Source organism: Pseudonaja textilis, chromosome 1 (assembly GCF_049901715.1).
Source record: "Pseudonaja textilis isolate UNSWEBS1 chromosome 1, rPseTex1.2, whole genome shotgun sequence".
NCBI lineage: Eukaryota > Metazoa > Chordata > Lepidosauria > Squamata > Elapidae > Pseudonaja > Pseudonaja textilis.
The window spans coordinates 32,588,064-32,612,446 of record NC_141990.1 but is presented as its reverse complement, the minus strand read 5'-3'; the positions used below and the strand labels follow the sequence as shown (position 1 = coordinate 32,612,446).

The following is a 24,383-nucleotide window of genomic DNA, read 5'->3' as shown; positions in this document are numbered from 1 at the left end:
AAATTCTCCGCTCCTTGCAAGGGGTATCTGGAAAGAAATCTCAGGAGCTGAGCGTTGAAGGGGGAAGAGAACAGGTCTACCACTGGCTGCCGAAATGTGCTGACTGCCTCTTAAAAGAGGGTCGGATGGAGGAGCCACTATCATGGCCCAGCTTAGCCAATCTGCCTGTGTATTCGACAGTCCTGAAATGTGTTCTGCTCTGATGGAAATCAGGTTGCTCTCTGCCCAATGACACAAACGCTCTGCTTCTCGCATGAGGTGTTTCGACTGAGTTCCCCCCTGTTTATGTGAGCTTTCGTGGTTATGTTGTCTGTCAATATTAATGTGTTGGTTGCATACCTGTGGAAGGAAGCTGCCGAGAGCCAGGTGTACTGCTCGAAGCTCCAGCCAGTTTATGCTACGCAATCGTTCTATGGAGGACCAGCGACCCTGGGCTGTGAGCGATTGAAAGTGAGCTCCCCATCCAATCAGGCTGGCATCGGTGGTGATGGTAAGTCTGTGGGGCTCTTTGAATAGACAACCTTTGTTTATGGCTGGTCTGGTCCACCAGAAGAGAGATATGAGGACCTGTGATGGAACTTTGACCTTGTATTTGGAGTTGCTTCGGCTGGATCGGTGGTACGGGAGCAGGAACCACTGAAGTGATCTAGTGTGGAGCCAGGCCCAAGGAATAATAGATATACATGTGATCATCTTGCCTAACAATTTTGATAGATCAGCTAGGGACACCCTCCTACGAACCCTGATCTCCTTAACTAATTGATGAATGCTGTTTTGTCTATCTAGTGACAGGAAAACTTTGCCTTCCACTGTATCTATGACTGCCCCCAGATGGATTAATCGAGTCAAAGGTGTTAAATGACTCTTTTCCCAATTGATTTGAGAACCCATGTAGTTGTAGGGATTGTAAGTATTGTCTGAGTATGTTACTGATTGATGAATAGAAGATGACAAAATTAAGATATCATCGAGGTAACATTGCAGTCATATGGGGACATCCTGGAGATGAGCAAGGGCTGCGAGAACCTTTATGAAGGTCCTGGGGGCAGAACCTAGTTTGAAAAGAAGAGCCACATATTCAAAGTGGAGATTATTATAACAGAATCGTAAAAATTTATAGTGGGAAGGCCAAATTAGAATATGTAAGTACGCCTCTGTCAGATCTATGGATGTAAGGATGTCACCTTTTCTGATACCAAGTAAGATAGATTGCAGGGTGTGCATTTTAAATTTGCGATATACTAAAAATTGATTAAGGCATTTCAAATCCAAGATTGCTCTCCACCCCCCTGAACTTTTGGGAACAACAAAAAGATGTGAATAGAAACCTCGCCCTCGTTGGTCGGTAGCTACTGGTTGGATGGCTCGTATGTCCAGTAGGTGCTGAATAGCTGTTTCTATAAGATTTCATTTAACCAGATCTCTGTAAAGAGGGCACGACATAAAGAAATCTGGGGGAGCGGATTGAAACTCCAATGCAAGGCCGAATCTGATCGTGTCTCTGACCCAGGAATCAGATGTTGAGGATCCCATTGGTCCGCGAATAATTTAAGGCGGTTGCCGATAGGAGCCGGGTCCATAGGGTTATCTTGGGCGCCGGAAAAATCTACTTCCCGCTCCTCAGAAGGATTTCTTAAGTTGGCCACCCCTTCTGTTCCTATCCCCAAAGTCTGACCAATCTGGCTGTTGCCCTGGTCAGAAAGATGGGGGTCTCTGGTATCTGGTTGAGAATGGTCCCTGATAAAAGGGCCGAAAGGATCCCCTCCGAAAGGACTGAGGGTTTCTAGGGTCTGACTTCTGAAAAAGGGAGGGTAAAATTTTCTTTTTTTTCGAGTCTCGATGAGTAGCGGATCGAGAGAAGGGCCAAACAGTCTGTCTCCCGCTAGAGGAGATGAAGCGAGCTTGCATTTATGTTTAATATCCGCTTACCAATTCTTTAATCATAGCAAGCGTCGCGCTGTGACATGTGAAGTAATGGCTCTGGCTGAAAGCTTAACTGCATGAAAGGTTGCGTCAGCTGAGAATTTGGCGGCTGCTATAAGCTTTGCAACGTCTTGGTGTGCTCTAGTGTTAGAATTGGGGACATGCTCCCGTAATAGCCGGAGCCATCTACGGGAAGAACGGGTAAAGAAGGAAGAGGCCGTGGCAGCTCTGATGGCCCATGCATCAGACTGATGGGCCCTGCGTAGGGCTAGCTCGGCCTGTTTGTCCTCTGGCTTTAATGCCTCCAGCGCCTCACTGGGAATGGAGGACGAGGACGCTAATCCCACAATGGGTTCATCTACCTCAGGAGTATTTAACAATTTTAAGAAATCTGGGGCCAAATTAAAGAATTTCCTGTTGTAACCAGTGAGGGGCGTGTATACTGCTGCAGAAGCCCACTGTTTCTGTACCAGGTCTGCAAACATGTGAGGGACTGGAATCACATCTGCCTCGATTAAAGGTTGGGTGAAGATGAGATCCTCTGGTCCCTCGTCTGACAGAGTTGGAATGGTAGAAGGGGCCGGCTTGTCCAGGCGCACAGTGCTTTTGGTCTTGAACAATAGAGATTTTAAAAGTTGTGGCCGGAACAAGCCTGTAAATTCAGGTTGGTTGGGAACAAGGCCCTCATCCTCAAACATCCCCCTTTCTAAGGGGTCTGCTTCCGACATAGCCGGGTCAGTATCATGCACTGATTCTGATTCACTCTGGTCCATCAGCTCAATGTGTTCCACCTCTTCTGCCTCCTCCTCCTCCTGCGGCTTCTGTAGGAGCAAACCCCCTTTGAAGCAGTACCTGGGTATAGTGTTGCTCTGACCTGGCCTATGAGCGAACTGATTGAGAATCATACTGAGCGGGTGCAGGATGATCCCTGGTCAGAACCGCATGTTACAGGCCTGCTGTGATTCCCGGACGGATAGCCATCTCCATCCAGGTCTTTATTCACTCTGGCACATCGTCTGGAAGAGATTGTTCCTGTCGAAGACCGGCAGCCATTGGTGTGAACATCGCTTTGCATGGTTGGTGATTGAGCTAACTGGGCCTGTTGACTCTGGGGAGCCACGCTGCACCTGGATGAGAGGGAGAGATCTAGGGGGGAAGGAGGGAGGAAAGAGGAGGACAGCTTTGGACTGTGGGGTGAGAAGGCTTGAGAGGTCCTGTGTACCTCCCGTGTGCACTTATCTATTTGGTTTTCCAGTGCCTTGTGGTGCCTGTTGGCATCCTTTTCTGATGCCTTAGAAGTCCCTTTTTTTTTTTGCTTAGGATTGTATTGAGATTTGGACTTGCCCCTTGAAGTTGAGGTGTGTGAACCACTACCCCCTGCCATTTTGATTGTGGAAGGAACAGCACACTCGTTATTTAATGCTATATTGTGTAGGCGGTTGGTGTGCCCAGGGACCTTGCCAAGAATGGACAGGGTGCCCTGAAATCAAATGCCCCCCCTTTTTAAAAAAATATGGATATCTGCTTCAAAATTGAGTCGTATCTCAACAATAATAATTTATTATTGTTATGAAATTGCTAGTATTATTATATTGGTATGATTAATTTGATTATTTTAGTATTATTAATATTATCAGAGCGTATAGGTATGCAAATATATATCAAATTTGGATGTCCCAATCAGCCAAATTGAGAACGCCTAGCAGGCCAAATTATCACTCACAGGCCTTCAACAGCTTCCCTCTACAGGCGAATGCTGGCCTAAGTGCTCGCTGTTGTGCCGCTGGATAGGGAGAACTGTGAGGGTTAAGCCAACAACACGAATTAACAAAGGCCTCGAATAGGTTGGAAACGAGGTTGTAATGATTCCTCGGGGTATTTTGTATTAAAAAAAAACTTCAATCTGAAATAAGGATTACCTCATACAGTCTATTGAATTAGCACTCAACGCGGCCACACGGTCCTTTAACAGCAAAAAAAAAAAAAAAGGTGACCAGACGTTATTTGTGGCGTGCGCGCCAGCAGCAATCTCCTGCCGAGAAAAGGGATAAGCTCCAACAGCTTTCCCTTAGGGCTAAACCGGCTGGGAGGGGTGAAAATAACCAGGCAATTACACCTCCACCCCTAAACAGTGTTCTTTGGGGGAAAAAACTCTGGAGAGAGCAAGAGAGAAAAAGCCACGCCGTTTAAATGTTAATGGCATCGTAATGGCAAGGGTAGGGCTAGCGATTGGGGTGGTGGTGGAACAAAATCAAAGCCTCCCTGTGCTTAGGAGCGCAAGGAGCACTTCCTGATAATGCGATCCCGACGGCCAGATGGCAAAGGCAGCGTCGGTAAGTCAAACAACAATTGTTAGAAGGAGGGGACATTGACTATCTGCAAACCTTAAAGAGAATTCTCCTGTTTCAGCCAAGGATTAACGAGAAGCACTGCCTATCTCTCACGAGGCTGAGCCAAAACTGGGGAACACTGGGGAGGAGTCCCGTGGAGGAGGAGGAGCATTCCGCAAATTAAGCCCAGACTAAACAAGCAGAGACTGAAGCACTTCCCACTACTGGATGCTCCGAGCAGCTCGTGGGAGAACAATCCGTTTACAAACAAAAGAATGTGCATAGAACAATGTCAGGTCACTCTTTTCTAAATTCTTCCCAAGATATAAATAAAAGGGGATGGAAGCTGCATTCAACAGATGCCTCCTTTCTTGAACGTAAATTGAAATACAGTTCACAAAAGATTTCTAAAACAAAAAAAAACCCAGAAAATAACAAATACACTGGTCAATCAATATCAGTGTATTTTAAGTTTAAGATCCTATGGCCGTTATGATTTTAAGTTTAAGATCCTAAGGCCGTTATTTAGTTGAAATCTGCTTAACTAAGAACCACTGCTTGAAACATGCATCATAAATAAAACTGATAAACACAAGCAAGTTACACTTCATTTCAACAAAACAATCTAACCCATGATTCACAAACCTCTTGTTGAAGTCGCTTTAATTCAGTTTCATTCTGTTCAAATTCTTGCTTACAATCCAACAACTGTTCAGTCTTTTCCTCACTAAAAACAAAACATAAACATATTTGTAAAAAACATATATTTTTACAAATATTAAAAAAGCTTTATTTTACATTCCAGTTAATAATTAAAAGGAAACTGCACCAGCATCATAATAAGTTCACTAAAATGATAAAAATAAAGCAGTAATCAAGAATGGATTGAAATATTGCTAAATTCCTTCCCTCTAGTTTTTTTGCTCTCCTGATTTCCTCCTGTTACTTCAAATTTGAAAAAGAGCTTGAGAGCAAACACACAAGACAAAGAAAGCGAATAAATTCTGGATTCTCTAAATCTCTGTTCCTGATTATTGCTTTTTCCAAAAGCTGTTTTTTATTTATTTTTACTTATTTATTTTAAATAATAGCGAAACTTGTGTACTTGCTCATTTACAACAGTTGAATCCCACAGGTTGAGAAGATTTATATACATTATTCACATACTTCATTATTCTCTAACAACAGCTCCTCAATCTATCCTCCCTGCAGTTGTACAGCTCAAGTGAGTCAATTTTCTGCCTTGGAAAAAAAAGTTATATAGAACTTCATTATGGATTCTGGCTTTGATTAATTTGAGTAATAGATAAGTAATTTTTGAGTCCTTCAAAAGCAATATTTTCTCCATATTAAGACATTCTTCTTCCCCTTCCAATTATACAATAACAGTTAATATTAGCTTACAGATCTTGTAGCAATTTAGTATTATTGTTGGATCCAGTTTCACATTTACTCCCGTATTTAATAAAAGTAAATTAGATATTCAACAAGGAGTGTGTAAAATTAATTAATGTGAGAATGGACTGTTCTGGAGAAGTCTGGGATACTTCATTTCACTCTAGTGCAGTAGAGGTATGATTTTGGGCATCAGGGATTGGTTCCATGGAGAGAGCTTTTTATGTGGACCAGAGGGCGCATAGTTTTGTGTGTTGCCTGCATCCCGCAGATGGGGCTTTGCTTGTGTGTGTGACCCTGTTTCTGGCATGTCATGACCCAGTGATGGTCCACAAACTAGAGACTGGTGGACCATCACTGCTCTAGTTTAGACCATCCTGCACTTCCTCCTCTTCTATGCTTTTACTGGGATTTGACAGTTTACAGAAAAGCAAGACTTGGAAGTAGTTTGATATGGACAACTTTTGCATATTCCTAATTCTACAGTTCAGTACCAGACAGGTCACATATTCTAAAATGATTATGGCATACAAGATTTAAAATAATATATACATAGTTTCAGTTTTGAAACATTAATATCAAAACAGAAAATATTTTATAATAACCATTCTTTATTATCATTGTTTGATATCAGTGAAGCATTAGAAGACTCTGAAATTGTAAATTAGATAAAACAAAGGACACTCGTAGTACCTTAAAAAAAGCTGCTTATGCAATGGATTTTTCTCAACTCCCTCTTCTAAAGCTTTCCATTTTCCCTCATAAAGCCTGAAGTGAATCAACAAAGTTCTGACATGGGGGATTAGTGCGAATGAAACATATAAACATATAAAGTTTGTGCAAACTCCTTGTGTCTTTCATTTAAGGCTCCTTAAAAGAAATTTGAGAAAGAGTGATTGGGAACAGTTGTGGAGGGTTCAGAAAGCCCCTTTGTACTTTGATATGATGGGGAAAGAGAAGTTGAAATAGAACCGACCATCTCTGAGGAAGAAATCAGATGGGCAATGAGCCAACTGCCAAACCACAAGATTCCAATTGTTGACACCATCGCTATATCATTCACAGTCATTAGACACCTGTGCCAGAAAATTTGGGAAATCAACACATGGCCACAGGATTGGAAATCCTCAGTGTTTATTCTACTGCTGAAAATGGGTGATTCTAAGGATTGTTCTAATTATTGCATAATTGCTCTCATCCCTCACATCAGCAGGATTTTGTTTAAAATAGAACAAGGTCTAGTCTGAACCATCAAAAGGGGATTGCCATATTTCCAAGCTGGCTTCCAAAAGGGTCATGGCACCCGAAGTCATATTGCAAATCTGCACAATAGAAGATTTGCAGATTACAGAAGAAATCTTGTGAATATCAAAAGATCGTTTACATTTGTTACATCAATTACAAGAAAGCCTTTGATTGTGTGAGAAGCCATGAGAAGCCATGGGGAGCCCTACAGGACATGAGGGTACCAGCACATCTGGTCAAGTTGGTGCACTCAGAATACTCAAATCAGGAAGACACAGTGTGAACACCATATGAAAACCCTGAATAGTTTAAGATAGAGAAAGTGATGTGTCAAGGTTGCATTATCGCCCTTTCTTATTTAATCTGTGTGCCAAAATGATCATGAGGAAGCTAGATCTTGAATAAAAAATCAGGATATAAGTTGTGGAAGAAACATCAGCAATGTTCAATATGCTCATGATACAACACTCCTCTCAGAAACCAAAGAAGGCCTAGAACATCTGATCAAGAAAATCAAGGAAGAAAGTGAGATTTTTAGTCTCTTTCTGAACATCAAGAAGACCAAGCTGATGGCCACAGCAAGGAATGGAAACATGACAATAGAAACTGACACTGAAGAGATAGAATGCATGGAAGAATTCACTTTCCTAGGATTGCAGATCACTCAAAGCAGTGAATACAATCTCAAAATAAAATGTCAGATTGCACTGGGTCATATATCAATGATAAATGTAGCTGAATATGGAAAAGCAAGGACATCAGCAACAAAATGTAGGTTAGTCTGCTCTACTGTGTTCCTCGTAGCTATGGTTGTGAAACTTGGGTCTTAAAAAAGCAAGAGAAGAAGAAAATTGACTTGTTTGAGCTGTGGTGCTGGAGAGGCTCCTGCATATTTCTTGGTAACTAACAAGCAAGTACTGAAATGAGAAAGATGACCAACAAGCAAGTACTGGAGTGCATAACACCAAACCTACCACTGGAAGGCAAAATCTCAAAAATGAATCTCTTAATATTTGTGGAGAGATTTCTTTGGCATCTGTCTTACTTTGGCCATGTGATGAGGAGGAATTCACTAGACAAAGCAAATATGTTTGGAAGAGATAGCAGTAAGAGGAAACCAGGCCGTCAAAGAATAAACTGGGTGAACACCATCAAAGCTGACACCAGCCAGATCACAGAAAAACTCAAAGAAGTGCAATATCGAAAGACGTGGAGAGACCTGGCCCACGGAATCACCAAGAGTCTGACAATTACTGAATGAAAAACATCATCAGCACTTTTTGTTATCACAGCTTTCTGTGTATAACTTATCATGGAGAAGACAAACATTATCCAAATACTTTTAGAGTAATCTGACATTAAAGTGGTCAAGTCCAAAATCAAGCCAATTAACTTCCATTCATGAACTCTCATTTCTTCCCTGTATATAAAGCTAAGGTAGGTAGGTAGGTAGCTGAAAAAGCAGAGGAAATCATCTATTTTTATTTCCAATGTGAGTTAAATCTGTCAGCAGAGATTAAATAGGCATAGCTTTTCATATTTATTGAATAGTACCTGAGTACAACAGATAGATGTTGTATAATCTGACATTTCTTTCATATAAACCAAGACATCATATTATCAATCTACTTCAATCCTTCTCTCCATAAAATCACCTGAGAATTTTTCCAGAAAGAATATGATATGGCACAAACAGCAGTATTTCATATGTGAAGGTAGAATGCAGAACAGACAACATATGGATAAGAATTTGTATTATTTCTCTAAAACAGAAACCTACAGTACAATCTTCAGGTTAAGGGAAACTCATTTTTTTCCCAAGAGAATATTATTTTATCACTCATATTTTTCTTTCTGAGAAGCTTAAACTGGACAGTGGGATTATTCTTCACTGTCATCCCCAAAGGAATCAGATTATTAAAGCTCAATTCCAATAGGTTAATATATGTTTGCTTTTCATCATGTTAACTGAAATATGTTCATAACAGCAAACATGTTTATCTGCAAGACATCCTATTTAAATCAGAAACTATAGAAATATTCAGTCAAAAATGTTTCTTTCATTTTCAAATTACAAAAATATAAGTTCCAAACATAAAAATATTCAACCATTTTATATGTATACATCTATTGCACAGCATGTATTTTATACATAATATCAAAGCTGGAGCTAATGAACTTTTCAATATAGGGCCTGTTTTAAATAATGACAGTTCTTATGTCAAACCACAGCTTCTCATAAATATTTACTTAACCACCATGCTTTGTTTCCAATTTAAATGCAATGTTATTTAAAATGTACAGAACTAATGGGAATTACTTTAGCATACCAGCACATCGGATAGTACTGACAATCATTAAAAGATATTAGCATTTTATAGGCAAAAATGTTATTTGTAAATAAATAAAACATATTGGTAAAATGTAAAAATATTCTCAGAAATATATACACTTCCAATGAGCTATTCAATTAAGTGTAATGGGATTGTTTTTAATTATACATTCTACACCAATGTTCACTATTTAGGCTATTACATGTCAGTCAAATTAATAACAGCAATTTGCATTAACTTCCCTAGTACAGCTGTTTATAGAATATCTTGGCTAGGCTCATTTCAATAGACACCCAATATCTGAGTCATCAAAAATGGTCTTTTTTTGTATTTTTGTACTCATCATGACTAAGTTTTTAAAACTTTGTATTTTGTTCAAATAAAAAAGTAATTAAATAGAGATAATAATATACTTTGCCCATTTTAGATGATCCAGTTGAAACTCTCTTGTAAATCTGTTGGTCTTTGTCTGTCTGTGTGTGTGTGTAGGGGGGTAAGAGATGGAGGGGCTGGCTCTGAATATAAATGTTCCCATGTCACGCTCCTCTCTCTCTCAAAACAATATTTGAAGCTCAGCCTACCATACTGCAGTTCAATACAATTCTAATAATGAAACACGTCAAATAATATTCAAAGTGAAATAATAAAATGTACCTAAGGAACAGCTTTCAAGGGGCCTAGAAATGTTTCTTAGCATCAAATTCTGACAGGAAATTACAACAGAAAAACCTTACCATAAAATTACTGAGCCATTCTGTGTCCAGAACAAATACAGAAAATTTGACCTTAGTACTAGAGGACAAGCATATGTTAAGACTCTTCATCTCTGCTGTATTATTTATTGAGCAAGCACCATAATGGCTTAATTAGCCATAAACTTTGCAGCATTTATCTAATGTTTAAAGCATTTTACATGCACAATTGCAGCTAAGGATTAGAAACTGGCCCTTCAGGCAGAGAACAGGTGGCAATCTTAAACTCATTTCATTGCTAGACTGAATTTAACAATGATTCTGAAACTTGTATGTTAAACTCCTATTTCACATCACTGTGTAATTAATTAGCCACAGATTTAGAAACCTCAATATACATTGCTTTATCAAATCACAGTTAGGATACAACTTTGACAATCATGAAACTTATAGTCTTGGATTATATTTAAAAAGTTACCGTACAAGCAAGTATTTGTGTGAATTGCAGACTCTTCAGGAATTTTACTGATATGGACATCAGCACCATTTATAATCAATGAATAACCTTGGGCACTGGTACAAAAGCACGCTCTCCCACTATTAATGGCAAACATGTCTATAGCTCTTGGAACTCATGAGAAAAGAAAACTGGAAGTTATATAATTGTAGCACAGCTGTGACTCAACTCAGGTTAAAATTTATTGAAAACATAAATACCCTTTTATCAAGTTATATACTGTATATCTATTTTTTCCAAAATTACTTTTTAAAAAAAGTACTGTGTTTTGATAGTATACAAATATATTGTTATATCTATACAAAGCCATTGAATGGCAAGGTGGCCTAGTGATGAAGAAGCTCGCCTCCCACTTGGAAGGGTTGAGAGTTTAATCCTAGGCAGGGACAGATATTTCTTTACCAGGGCGCAAAGAGAAAATATATGCTACAAACTCCACATAGTGTCAGGAAGAGCATTGGGCTGGTAAATGCTCAGTTCCATTCAGTCACCCCAACTCCACCCTGATAAAATGGATTAGATGAGTCGTAAAAAGAAAAAAAATCTATAGAGAGTTATGCAGAAGACTGAGTAGGTATCCTCAACAAGGGCTCTAACATTTTCCGCTTAGTTGGCACGCATTTGTAAATAATTCCATTGGCAAAACACAATACAATTTTAACTACAACATGTGATATTAAACAATATCATTTTACTTGGAAAGTTTAGCTTTCTGAAATCTGAGCTTACTGATGAGAACCTACATAGGTGTTTTTTTTGCCTATACCCACACTAGGAGTACCACCTAATAAGCAGACGAACAAAAAGTACTGGGGGAGAAGGAGAAAGTACTGAATGTGCATAGATGTTCAGTTATAGATAGAAAAAAAATATACCTATTTTTACTTTACATTTATAATACAAATGCTCTTAAAATCTGTTCCCTCAGATCTACTTCTAAGCTATTTTAACCTTTTGAGATTAAATGCATGCTTATACAGTAGTAATCCATAAGAAACCCAAAGTCTCTAAAAGGGAGTGTGCACATATGTATTTTACAACAAACATACTTGGGTAGTAGGCCTCTTCTTGCTTATAGGCATTTGCTTAATCTAAAACAGTTACTAACTGGTAAGAGAGACCACACAAAGTGCATTAATTCAATTACATGTTCTGTTTTTTTAACCATTTATGTACAATTTAGAACTGTCCACTTCATTTTCCATATCAAATCTTGGTGTTCAATATGCTAATTTTCAAGTCAACATTCTAAACTCCACATTTATTGTTTACTGCAAATCATCTGGGATCACAGTAAACAGCACAGCATCAACTGCATATAAAAGTACACCTATATTCATATTCCCAGTCAACACACCTCTAAAGTTGACATATCAAAAGAGACATCATACATCCTTATTGTCATATGTATTTTTATTAGTGACACAGACCGCAAACAAACAATTTTATTACTTTTGTGGGGCAGTTTGATTTTACAAAAAAAGGATTTATTTTACTATTGTTATTATGGCTTTTCTAATTATCATTAAAGCTAAGTTCTATGTCTATTTCCATTATTTTATTTCTTATTTATACATTTATACTTTATTCTACATAGTTGTTCTCTTAATCCCAGCCTTTTATTTTTGTATCTAGTATTTCTGTTCTCACTAGCTATTATTATCTATATTTTTATATTCTTTATTTGCAAGTTATCTCAATAAAGAATAATATATCTTCTACGTATTTAGCACAGAACTATTTTATAAGCAAACAGCATCCATATTTTAACGTTTCTCTAGTCACACCTTCAACAGCCACAGCCTTACTATTTTTAACATTCTCACAGTAATAAATGCTTTTCCTTTTCTTGGAAAGGAATTATTTAATTCCACTCTTTAACATAAAACTATCTTTTCCATACAAATATTAAAATAATCCTTCTGGAATTATCTTCTTTCAACCTCATTCTATATCATTTCATCACATTCTTAATTTTATTCATTCCACAGAATACTTACATTTTAAGTCTTTTTTAAAATGTTCAGCTACAGTGCTTCCAAATAAAATTAATAGGTATACTGATAATACATGAAATTATACATGAGTATAATTTATGTACATGAGTATACATGAGTAAGATTATGAACAAATTGTTTACAAAACATGCATTTAAACTTCTTAAATTTGGTAATGTTTAATAATAATCTCCTGTGTTTTTATTTTAAAAGAAGTTTAAGGCAATGAATGTACTCTTTGTCAATGATAGTTTACGGATAGCTCACAACTTATGTCCATCCTTAATGACTGTTCAAAGCTGTAATTATTACATGTCTTAAGTTATACCATCAGCACAACCATGTGATTTCATCTTGGGCACTTGGCAACTGACTAGTGATCGCAATGTGATCGCATTTTGAAACTCTTTTTGTCACTTTCCAACAAAAATACCCACTGAATAAACTGAATTCTGACTTACAATCACAGACCACTGTAAAAGCAGTGGTAAAAAACAAGCTTGAGTTATGACTGCAATGATTTATTCTGGACTCAATTATGGTTGTAAATAGAGGACTGCCTGTTCCCAGTTCCTCATAATTTAAATTTATTTCAGACTAAATTTTATATTTTAACTATTACAAATGTAGAAGGTTCAAAAAGCCAAGCATACTAATTCTGTTTCTAAAGGAAAAAAAATCATCTGTTGCAGCTTGATGGTTTTATTAAGACCTTAGAAAACTCTAATAGTAAATTAATAAATGATTCATACCAATCCAAGCTGAAAAAAAAACTACTTGCTAGGTCCAAGGAACAAATGCTTCCTTGCAGGTGGGCAACTGTCCTTGGGGACTCTTGATGTTTACCAGTTCTAATAATTATTCTTTATTACTATGTACTTACAGCTCTTGTCTAAGCCTTCTAATCTTTGCTTTGGCATCTGCTAATTCTACTGATAAGTGTTGTCTGCTTTCAGTGCATTTCATTCCTGGAGATCCACAAGGTGATTGTGCTGCTGATGCATGAGGTAGAAAATGAAGAGAATCTCGTTCTTCAGAAAGCTCTATGATAGTCTGTGACATAAAAAAAAAAATTTCAGTTAAGTATATGGAAGTGGAACCCTTCAGATTTTGCAAATTGTTACTTAGCTATTTTATTTCTTCATTTCATTGCTAATCAACAAAATCCTAAAAAAAAAAAATGCAGGCTTCCGGTTTGGGTTTCTTCAGCAACACACCGAAATCCGCGATCGTGCGCCGTTTCAATCTGTGCTCGCCGCTGGAGTGCCCCGATCTTTTGGATTCAGGGCTGAAGCTACCCCGTAGAGGTGGTGAAGAGGGGGGAGATTGCTAGCTGAGTGGAGGGGAGCCACATCTCTCCTCCTTGGCTGGTCTAAACTCTCTTTCCCGAAGGCGGTTGCAGTGGTAGTCAGAAATGGCCACCTCAAAGAAGAACCCAACTGGATAAGATTGTGCAGGAGAAAGACAAATAGGAAAGCAGGACAGACCGGGCTAAACAACAGAGAACATCTAAGCAAGGTATCCTGAATCTAAAAGTACTTAGAGGTTACTTCTGAAAGAAGATCTTTAAGTGGCGAAGGAGAGAGAAAAGGAGGTTAAAAACCCTTTTTTTACCTTTATATTGACAATTACAAATGGTATGGAAAGAAATTTATATTAATCTATTTTGACACTAATAGGCAACTTTAAGCTGAAATCTAAGTGTCAAAAGGAGAATAAAGATTTTTTCTTTGGTCCTTTTAAAGCCCTAAAAAGGAGAAGAGTAGAGGCAAGGGTGGAACTTGGAATAATGAAAAAATGGACTGCCACCAGGAAAAATAAAGAGGATTAACAGCGAAACTTTGAAAAGAAGAAAAGAAGAAAGCAAGAAGAAGGGCGGGACAAAGAAGAAGCCATTTTCAATGATCAAATAATGCAAAGTGTGATAATAAGGGGAAAAGGGGGGAAAGAAAGTAAAAGTCTGAGATCAAAGGGAACAGCCAAAAAGAAAAATAGTCTGAAAAAGAAGTATAACAGCAAGGAGAAGCAGAAAAGAAAACTACAGAAGGGAAAATTGAGAGAGAAGGGTATAAAAAAAGGGATGAGAAAAAGAGGGGGAAGATAGAAAGGGAAAGAACTTATGAGGGACAAAAGCAGGAAATAAAGAAAAAGGGGAAACGTACTAGGATTAAAGATATTTGCTCAGCTAGAAAACACAGAGATAATGGCTAAATTAAGTTAAAAGTGAGGATTCTGCAAAGGTACAAAAGATAGTGTTGTGACAGTAGAATATCGTAATGAGTTAGAAATGAAATAAGTAAATAATCTATGAGATAAAACTGTATTGCTGTGTAATGGTATGTTTACTTATAATTAATGCAATAATAAAGAAGAGAGGGAAACACTGTAATTGTTTCTAAAGATTGATAAAATATTGAAAAGAAATGTGAAAGATTTATAAGGAAATTTATACCAGTTACTAGAATGAATTTGAATAATTATTTTGCTTATTAATAGTAAATAACTTATAAGATAAAACTGTATGACTATCCAATGGTATGCTTATTAACAGTTAAGTAATAATGAAGAAGGGAGGGAAAGCACAACTATAATCACGTGGGAAAATACCCGAACAAAGCTGAATACCATACGTGTAAGTACCCGCAAAAACTTAAGAAAACAAATATATATATGTATATATATTGTATTTGCTATGTTTTTTCTTTTTACATTTTCAAGGGGAAGTACCAAGCAGAGTCTGAATGATGAGATTTACATGATATAAAATAGATATTAGAAATTTGAATGTTATAATTTTAGAATGCACAAATTTAATGTTTAATGAGATTTCATATGATAATAACAATAAGACTTAAAGGTGTTGCATTCCAATTGGCAATCATAGAGGGAATTTTGCTTTGTAAGAATGTTAGAAGAGAACATAATGAAATTGTAAACAAGACAGACGAAAGTATAAATATAATGAAAAGATATAGAAATTTAAGTAAAAGAAATACAATAAAATAAAAAGACAATGAGATAATCATAAAAGAAAATTAAGAGAAGTAAAGGGAGAAATAGTGAAAAGTTGGAAAAAGAGTAATAAGATATGAAGTTGAATATATAAGATGAATATGCATATGAAATTGTGTCTGTATGGAAATGTGATAACCCGGAACCATGTTGTACTCAAATAAGATGTTTTATTTGTTTCGTTAAAACTCAATAAAACTTTATTTTTAAAAAATGCTGTTAATACCTCAGAATGCTCATCTCGCTCATCTATAAGTCGTTTTAAATGCAATGCCATGTTTTTTAGGAGAGGTTCAATATAATCTTGAGCCACAGCACCGTCATCCATCCACTGGAGATCGAACACATTTTCCTGATTATGGGTTACCTACAAAGAATAAATAACAATGATGTAAAACTATTGTATTTAAATAATTAGATTGCTAAATTTGTACTAATTAAGTGTAACTAAATGTGAAAAAGATTGGAGTTCAAGCTTGTTTTAATGAACAAATTATGTGCATTTTAATCAATTTTTAGAACTATTCTGCAATACACTATATTCTTAGAAAAATTCACCTCTGATGGTTATCATTTCTCTTATCTTTTTAAAATTGTATTTTTCCTTGCGTTGTCTCTAATTAGAAATTAACTCATCTACTAGTGATTTCTCTAATTTTTCTTCTAACTCACTTTGCCAGGGAAAAAAAGCCTATGCATTTGAAATCATATCTTAATCCTGTAGACATTAAAATGCAAACAGTGAGCACTGGATAATTAGTTTTAATAATTAATATTTTCAATTATTATAGAGTGCTCTATTTCTGTTTGGAATATGCTGAATTTTTAAAATACTACCTAAAATATCACATTTTTATTTTCATATTTTCTTCAAAGAGCTCATTCCTGGCATGTTATCTTCCTTACCTCTGTGCATAAACAGAAAGGACATATACAATAAGGGATAAAATTATTCTTGTTTAATCTAATGAACAAACATCTTTCATCAGCTAGAGAAGAAATAAAGTACTGTCTTTGCACTATGTTTTCTGATCTTCCATGCAGTCACAACTAGCACATACATTATTAATTAATTTATTTATTTTATCCTGGCATGATTGTTTTTTATAAATAGCTTAAGGTGATGAACATACTTTAATCCTTCTTTTCCTATTTTCCCCATCACAATAACCCTTTGAAGTTGGTTGGCTGAGAGAGAGAGGCTCAAAGTCACCCAGCCAGTTTTTATGCCTCAGACAGGGCTAGAATTCAAGTCTACTGATTTCTAGCCTGGTGCCTTAACCACTAGATCAAATTGGCTTTTTTCCCCCTGGAGATTGTAAAGGATGTCACATTGCCTAATTCTTTTACCCTTTTTATTTTAATGTATTTTCTAATTTATTTATAAAGGCGTATTTTGATCTTAGCTAACTGAATTTCAAACAGGACCATATTCATGGCCAGAAAACGTAATTCCTAAATTGATTTGTTGGCTGATAGAATTGTTGTCCTACTGAATTCAATGGTATTTACTTTAAATTATATAATTGCCTTAACCACCAGATCAAATTGGTTATTTTTGTGAAATCACTATTGAGTTACCATAGAAACTGGATTTTCATTAGTTTTGAATGAGATTTATAATGGCCAAGGCAGATATACTTTATTTACATTTAACCCTTTTAAGAAATTGTTTCAACTAACCTCCTTGTTCACAAAATTTTAAAATTAATAAAATATTGTTAATTCACCACTTTAAATCTTTTCTTCAGGTGAAAACTTATCTAGCTTCTTTCCTCAGTTAAATTGACCACTGTTAATTCTATCACTTAAGCCTCTAACCATCGTTCTTTCTTGTTCCAGTTTAACAATACACAGACTAGACTATTCCTGGTGATGCCTTCTTATCAAATAAGACTGAAGCATTTCTACTCTTTATAATTAACTCCAACTTCTCAGACTTGATCTAATATATTTGATATTTCAAGATACCCACAAACTAAAAAAATCTGGTGGGTTTCATACTAAGAATTCAAGTAATATACAATTTCCTACATTTAATTCCTTAGAAAGAATCAATTTGGCTTTCTGAGAATTTGACATCCAGGTACAGTTTTATTGATATGTAATCTGTGATTTCCATAAATCAACTGCTATACTAACAGGATGACCTCCAAATCAACAGGCAAATCCCACAAAAAAATCAAAAAAGAATCAGATCCAGGAGATGGATTGTTCTAATAATGCACCAATCATACAGTATGAGCTCCAGAGGAAGCTTTATTGAGATAGGCTGAAGTATGTTTTCCCCCTTCCATTATACCTGTGAAAGTCAGAGGCGAACCAGTTTGATCTCTTTCTAAAGCTTAATGCATATTTCTACAGTTGTTGCCTTAACAACTTTTAAATGGCTTCTCCATGGCTTCATGTCTTTGGCTTCTTGCATAAGCTCATCAATTCTATGAGAAGAATTGGCTGATCTTTTTTATTTAATAAGAAATATGTATTTTTTTAAAATACAATAAACATTCTGCAGAATAAATTATTATAAAGACATTTGACTGCCTTTAAAATATTTTTAATAAATTAGTATTTTGTAATAATAAACAAGATATTTACCTCTTGTATATGGGCAGCAACAGCTGCTCTTACATCAAAATCTAAACTCTGTATTCTTTCAATGAATTCTTCTTTCTTCTGGCACTAAATATAAATTTTAATTAGTATTTATTCTATAGGTAGCTAAACAAAATAATTATTATTAGCTTTTTCTTATCAATGTAGTACACCTGAAATACTTAATAAACACACATCAGCATAAAATAAAATATTTACAGGAAGATTTGTGATTTGTTTATCATGCATTGTACTTTTTCAACTCCTTTAAGTTTGGCATATTGCCTTCCTGCTCCCAATAAGCACCGGCCATCATGGCTGTCTGGTAGATTAAAACTGTGATCAATAGTTCCATTTTAAAAGTTTCTACTGTACTTCAATACAATAGAAATTGTATAGTTATATTCTCATTTTATTATGCTTTGATTCCAAAAACCCCATTTCTACTTCTTTTATTGAAGGGTCTATCTTTAATTTACTTGGAGACCTTTATTTAGAACAGTGGTCATCAACTGATGGGCCGCAGCCCACTGGTGGTCCGTGAGAAAATTTTGGTGGGCTGCAGCGTGCTGAAGACCAGATGGCTGGCGGGGAGGTAGGGCAAACCTGCAGTCTCCCTACCAAACCCATGCCATGGCTGCTGCCTCCTACCTCAGCACATTGAGGAGGCCGAGCAGCAGCGGGAAGAGCGCAGACCTCCTGAGCCGCAGGAAGCGGCTACCAGCTATGCCCTCAGGTGAAGATGTTGCAAGGTGGAGGCTTGACCCCCTCTTCCTCCTACCCATGCTCATATGCCCAGCGGAAGGAGGAGACTTGTCGGGTGCCAGAGGGGTGGTGAGCGCTTTGCTTGTGAGCGCTTCTGGCGAGGAGGAAGAGAAGCTCCTGAGGGGAGGGGTCGAGCCTCCCCCTCACAACATCTTCACCTGAGGGCACCGCTGGCAGCTCCTCGACCTCCTCGATGTGCGGAGGCAGGAGAAAACACCAGTTCCAAGGTTCCTTCCCACCACCCCCTCGCAGGCCAGGGAACACCCGGGAAGGGCTCTGATGCCATGGTCTCCATCCGCCGCCGGTATCACCACTGTTGCCCCACCTCCCCACCAGCCATCTGGTCTTGGCACGTGGCTCATCGGCCTCCAGACATCAGATTCTCACCACCCAGCACCAATTCAGAGGTTCCTTTCCCCCCAATCCCCACCCCCAGGGACAGAAGGGGAAGAGAAAGAGGGAGAAAGAGAGAGGGAGGGAGGGAAAGAGAGAGAGAAAGAGGGAGAAAGGGAGAAAGAGAGAGGGGGGAGGGAGGGAAAGAGAGAGAAAGCAAAAGAGAGAGGGAGAAAGAGAGAGAGGGAGGGAGAGAGGGAGAGAGAGAGAGAGAGAGAGAGATGAGATGAGATGAGATCCCGGTGTTTTGTTTTCTGTGGGAAACAGGTCCAAATGACTGAGTATTTAAGGTTGCAAAAACAAGCAGCCAAGCTAAGTGCCTGAAGGACCCCACCCTGCCAGTGGGAGTCCAGGCACTTCAGCAAGCGGCATGTTGGATTCATATTAGTGGTCTGCGGGATTTAAAATTATGAGTTTGGTGGTCCCTGAGGTCCAAAAGGTTGGCGACCTCTGATTTAGAACAGGGATGGGAAATGTGAGATCATTAAGATGTTGCTAAAATATATTCTCTGGTTACTGGCAATACTGGCTGGTTCTGCTAAAATATGATACACATTTTCTATCCTTGATTTAGAGGCTATAAACGACAATCTCTTCAACGCTACAGAAATGTTAAACTATTTTTATTGAGATTGGCTATCAAAAATGGTTTAGCCCCTTTGCTCAGGCAAGGTTGCAGCATGACAAGACTACCTTCCTTATAATATACACCAGGGGTGTATATTATTGTCATGGCGGTGTCACATGACGTATCAGGACTTTTTCCCCTTCGCTAAACCAGGTGTCGGTATGGCCATAACATGAAGCATCCAGCCCATGGGCCGGGAGTTTGACAGCCCTCATATACACTAACTCCCTGAAAACAGACCTTCAAAATAGCACCTATCCATTGAAGCTCTAACAAGCACTTGTGTCTCTTTTTGCCTTGTTAACAATATTATTAGAGCCTTACAACCACTTTCTCATGGACTAGGATATCCATTTCTTGTTTTATTGTAAAGGGTTCTTGGGTATTTCCCAATGTAGGGGATTTAAACACGTAATGTTATTAGGTGAATTTTTGCACCATAAACATTCAAGAGAAAAAATAATCTTAGCAGAAAAAGATGTTAGCAATGTTTAATTATATATAAGACTAGGAACATAACATTGTGTCACTCAAATAAACATTATAGGTAGTTCAAAAAATTAGCAGACCTTACCTGAACAGCACAACCAAGCAGAAGTAGTAGGAGTTTTTTTACTTCTTCAGTGCCTTGTTCTGAAAGTATTTTTCAAAATATTTTAAACAATATACTGGTTTACAGTTTCAGTAATATTGAACATATTCTGTTTTCCTTTCCTGCACTATAAGTTTTTGGGTTAGCAGTGGTTTGTACCATATATTAAGACATATGGTTGTGATTGCAATTTGATGTGATTGCAATTTGATGTGGAGGATAAGCTACTCTTTCCTCAATACTGAACAAAACAGAACTATTTTCTATGTAACTAAGGGTTATATATAACTTTTAACTATATAATTCTTTATTTAGTCTTAAGAAATTCATTTAACTCTATATCCACAGTTAATTGGTAGAATACAGGTAGTCCTCAACTTACAACCACAATAGAGCTCAAAATTTGTTGCCAAGAGAGTTAAGTGAATTTTACCCCATTTTATGATCTTTTATGCCACAGTTAAGTGAATCACTGCAGTTATTAAGTTAGTAATATGGTTGTTAAATGAATCTGGCTTCCCCGTTGTCTTTATTTGTCAAAAGGTCACAAAAGGTAATCTCATGACCCCAGGACACTACAACTGTCGTAAATATGAGTCAGTTGTCAAGTGTTTGAATTTGGATCACATGACCATGGAGATATTGCAACGATTGTAAGTGTGAAAAACAGTCTTAAGTCACTTTTTTCAGTGCTGTTGTAACTTCGAACAGTCACTAAATGAACTGTGGTAAGGATTATCTGTATAAAATAAATATTCCAGTTTTCTATACTTACTATACTACACTGCTCAAAAAACTAAAGGGAACACAAAAATAAGACATCCTAGATCTGAATGAATGAAATATTCTTATTAAATACTTTGTTCATTACATAGTTGAATGTGCTGACAGCAAAATCACACAAAAATTATCAATGGAAATCAAATTTAGCAATCCATGGAGGTCTGGATTTGGAGTTACACTCAAAATTAAAGTGAAAAAAAAAACACTACAGGCTGATCCAACTTTGATGTAATATTCTTAAAACAAGTCAAAATGAGGCTCAGTAGTGTGTGGGGCCTCCAAGTGCCTGTATGACCTCCCTACAACACCTGAGCATGCTCCTGATGGGGTGGTGGATGGTCTCCTGAGGGATTTCTTCCCACACTTGGACTAAAGCATCCCCCAACCCCTGGACAGTCTGTGGTGCAATGTGGCGTTGGTGGATGGAGCGAGACATGATATCCCAGATGTGCTCAATTGGATTCAGGTCTGGGGAACGGGCGGGCCAGTCCATAGCATCAATGCCTTCGTCTTGCAGGAACTGCTGACACTCCAGCCACATGAGGTCTAGCATTGTCTTGCATTAGGAGGAACCCAGGGCCAACTGCACCAGCATATGGTCTCACAAGGGGTCTGAGGATCTCATCTCAGTACTTAATGGTAGTCAGGCTACCTCTGGCGAGCAAATGGAGGGTTCTGCGGCCCCCTAAAGAAATGCCACCCCACACCATTACTGACCCACTGCCAAACCGGTCATGCTGGAGGATGTTGCAGGCAGCAGAACATTCTCCACGGTGTCTCCAGACCCTGTCATGTCTGTCACATGTGCTCAGTATGAACCTGCTTTCATCTGTGAAGAGCACAGGGCGCCAATGGCGAATGTGCCGAACCTGGTGTTCTCTGGCAAATGCCAAACGTCCTGCACAGTGTTGGGCTGGAAGCACAACCCCCACCTGTGGACATCAGCCCCTCATACCACCCTCATGGAGTCTGTTTCTGACCTTTTGAGCAGCCACATGCACATTTGTGGCCCACTGGAGGTCATTTTGCAGGGCTCTGGCAGTGCTCCTCCTGTCCCTCCTTGCACAAAGGCGGAGGTAGCGGTCCTGATGCTGGGTTGTTGCCCTCCTACGGCCTCCTCCACATCTCCTGATGTACTGGCCTGTCTCCTGGTAGCGCCTCCATGCTATGGACACTACGCTGACAGACACAGCAAACCTTCTTGCCACAGCTCGCATTGATACCTGAGCCACTTGTGTGGGTTGTAGACTCTGTCTCATGCTACCACTAGAGTGAAAGCACCGCCAGCAGAAAGCAAAGGAACTGAGAAGTGGTCTGTGGTTACCACCTGCAGAACCACTCCTTTATTGGGGATGTCTTGCTAACTGCCTATGCTTTCCACCTGTTGTCCATTCCATTTGCACAACAGCATGTGAAATTGATTGTCAGTGTTGCTACCAAAGTGGACAGTTTGATTTCACAGAAGTGTGATTGACTTGGAGTTACATTATGTTGTTTAAGTGTTCCCTTTATTTTTTTGAGCAGTGTATATATACTATTTGTAGTAAATAATCAAAATATTATTTCTAGAGTTGCTTTTCACACAATTTTATAATCCATGAATAGTTAATTCTTATCTAAATTCAGTTCCACATTAAATACGAGAGAAATGTTTTGTGAGGGACCTTTTTGAGGAACTTTATTCACCCAGCCACATTGAGAAAAGAACTAACATTGATTTTGCCCCATGTGAGGTGGAATCTCAGCAATGTTTTTCCTCTCAAGGAGGCTATTAGTGTGAATGTCCTTCCAAAAATTGAAGAAAGACTTCCTACTTGGATTTCATGGCTCTTTTTCAGCCTGCTCCCAAGAACCAGAGGAAGTCTTTTCAGCAGCTTGCAATATTCCCTGCCAGCTTCTCCATTGACTTTCTAGGGAAGTCACTCAGGAAGAATGTGCATGGCAATCACATGTTTGCGGGATACTTAGCAACCTGTCTTAAGTATGAACGGGTTGTCAAGTACCCAGATTGCAATATCTTGACCATGGGAGCGCTGCAACAGCCTTAAGTTTGGGTATGGGTCATAAATCCTTTTGCTCAGCATCATCATAATTTTTAATAGTTGCCGAACAAATGGTTGCTAAGTGAGGACTACCTGTACAAATATACAATGCATGTCAAAAATATTTTATAGTACTATGCAACATTATTAATAAATATTTGTGATTGCCAGATTCAGGCCAGGCACAGAAATAAATCTTGACTAAATATTTAATTCCATATTCAGAAATCTGCTTACATCTAATACATTCACAAATATAATGTTACAAATTTACTACACAATAATAAAGCACAGCCTCTCCAAAGCAGGGCAATAAAACCTTATATATAGGTATATACTACAAGATTTATAGTCAAAGCTTTTCCTGCTTTTCTGAATCAAACCATAGTTGCCTATTTTTTTAAAGGTGATAAAAAACCAATGAAATCTATTAACATAATATTCCTCCCTAAGCGAAGAATAACTATTTATTTTCTTACCAACTTCAACAAATAACAATTATACATTACAGCATGCCTATTTTAAATCAGATGCAATGCTTACCTGAAAAGGGATTTTTTCCAATTATTAAAACATTTGGCAAAGGCATCATGATTAATTGCTGCAATGTCTCCTGTGGAAGTAGATTTAACTTTTATAACTTTTATAAAACATATACAGAGGTTGAACTTTCTGTATGTTTCTGGCAACATCTGACCTTAATTGACTATATTAAAATAAGCAGTAAAATTATCCCTTATTTACAAGTGTAATATTGTATGAACTCCAAGATACCATAACTTTACTTCATGACATTTAAACGAATCAATATTAGAGGTTTCAATTTTTGTAAAAGATGAAATGCCTAGAATATTTTACTTATTCATTTTGTTCTGCAAATATTTTTTCTTACAAATTGATATTTTTCTATTTATTGCTTGTTTTGGACACTTATGATAATATTATTGTTTATGCCTCATAAAAAATTAATGTTAAACAAGAAAATCTAGAAAACCTATTAAGGAATGTTAGGGAAAGTTAATGTTAGGGAATACACATATTCAAAACAGTCTATTTGTTTAAATGAGCAATATTAGAAGTTCCTCTTTAAGGATTTTAGAAATATATTTTGTGATTTGTACAAAGCAATGATACTGGGAAT

At 37.6% G+C, this 24,383-nt stretch overlaps 1 protein-coding gene across 4 annotated transcripts in view; it reads right to left on the bottom strand.

Moving 5' to 3' along the window:
* CCDC88A (coiled-coil and HOOK domain protein 88A) overlaps window positions 1-24,383 on the bottom strand; it is a 96,827-nt gene that overhangs the window by 59,249 nt on the left and 13,195 nt on the right. For all 4 annotated transcript variants that reach the window (XM_087930473.1, XM_026696044.2, XM_026696043.2 and 1 more), the window contains exons 4-9: window positions 23,786-23,855; window positions 20,400-20,458; window positions 18,043-18,126; window positions 15,671-15,811; window positions 13,316-13,485; window positions 4,899-4,980 (exon numbers count right to left, since the gene is read on the bottom strand). In XM_087930473.1, coding sequence (XP_087786599.1) covers window positions 4,899-4,980; window positions 13,316-13,485; window positions 15,671-15,811; window positions 18,043-18,126; window positions 20,400-20,458; window positions 23,786-23,855 — 606 coding nt within the window. The remainder of the gene's footprint in view (window positions 1-4,898; window positions 4,981-13,315; window positions 13,486-15,670; window positions 15,812-18,042; window positions 18,127-20,399; window positions 20,459-23,785; window positions 23,856-24,383) is intronic.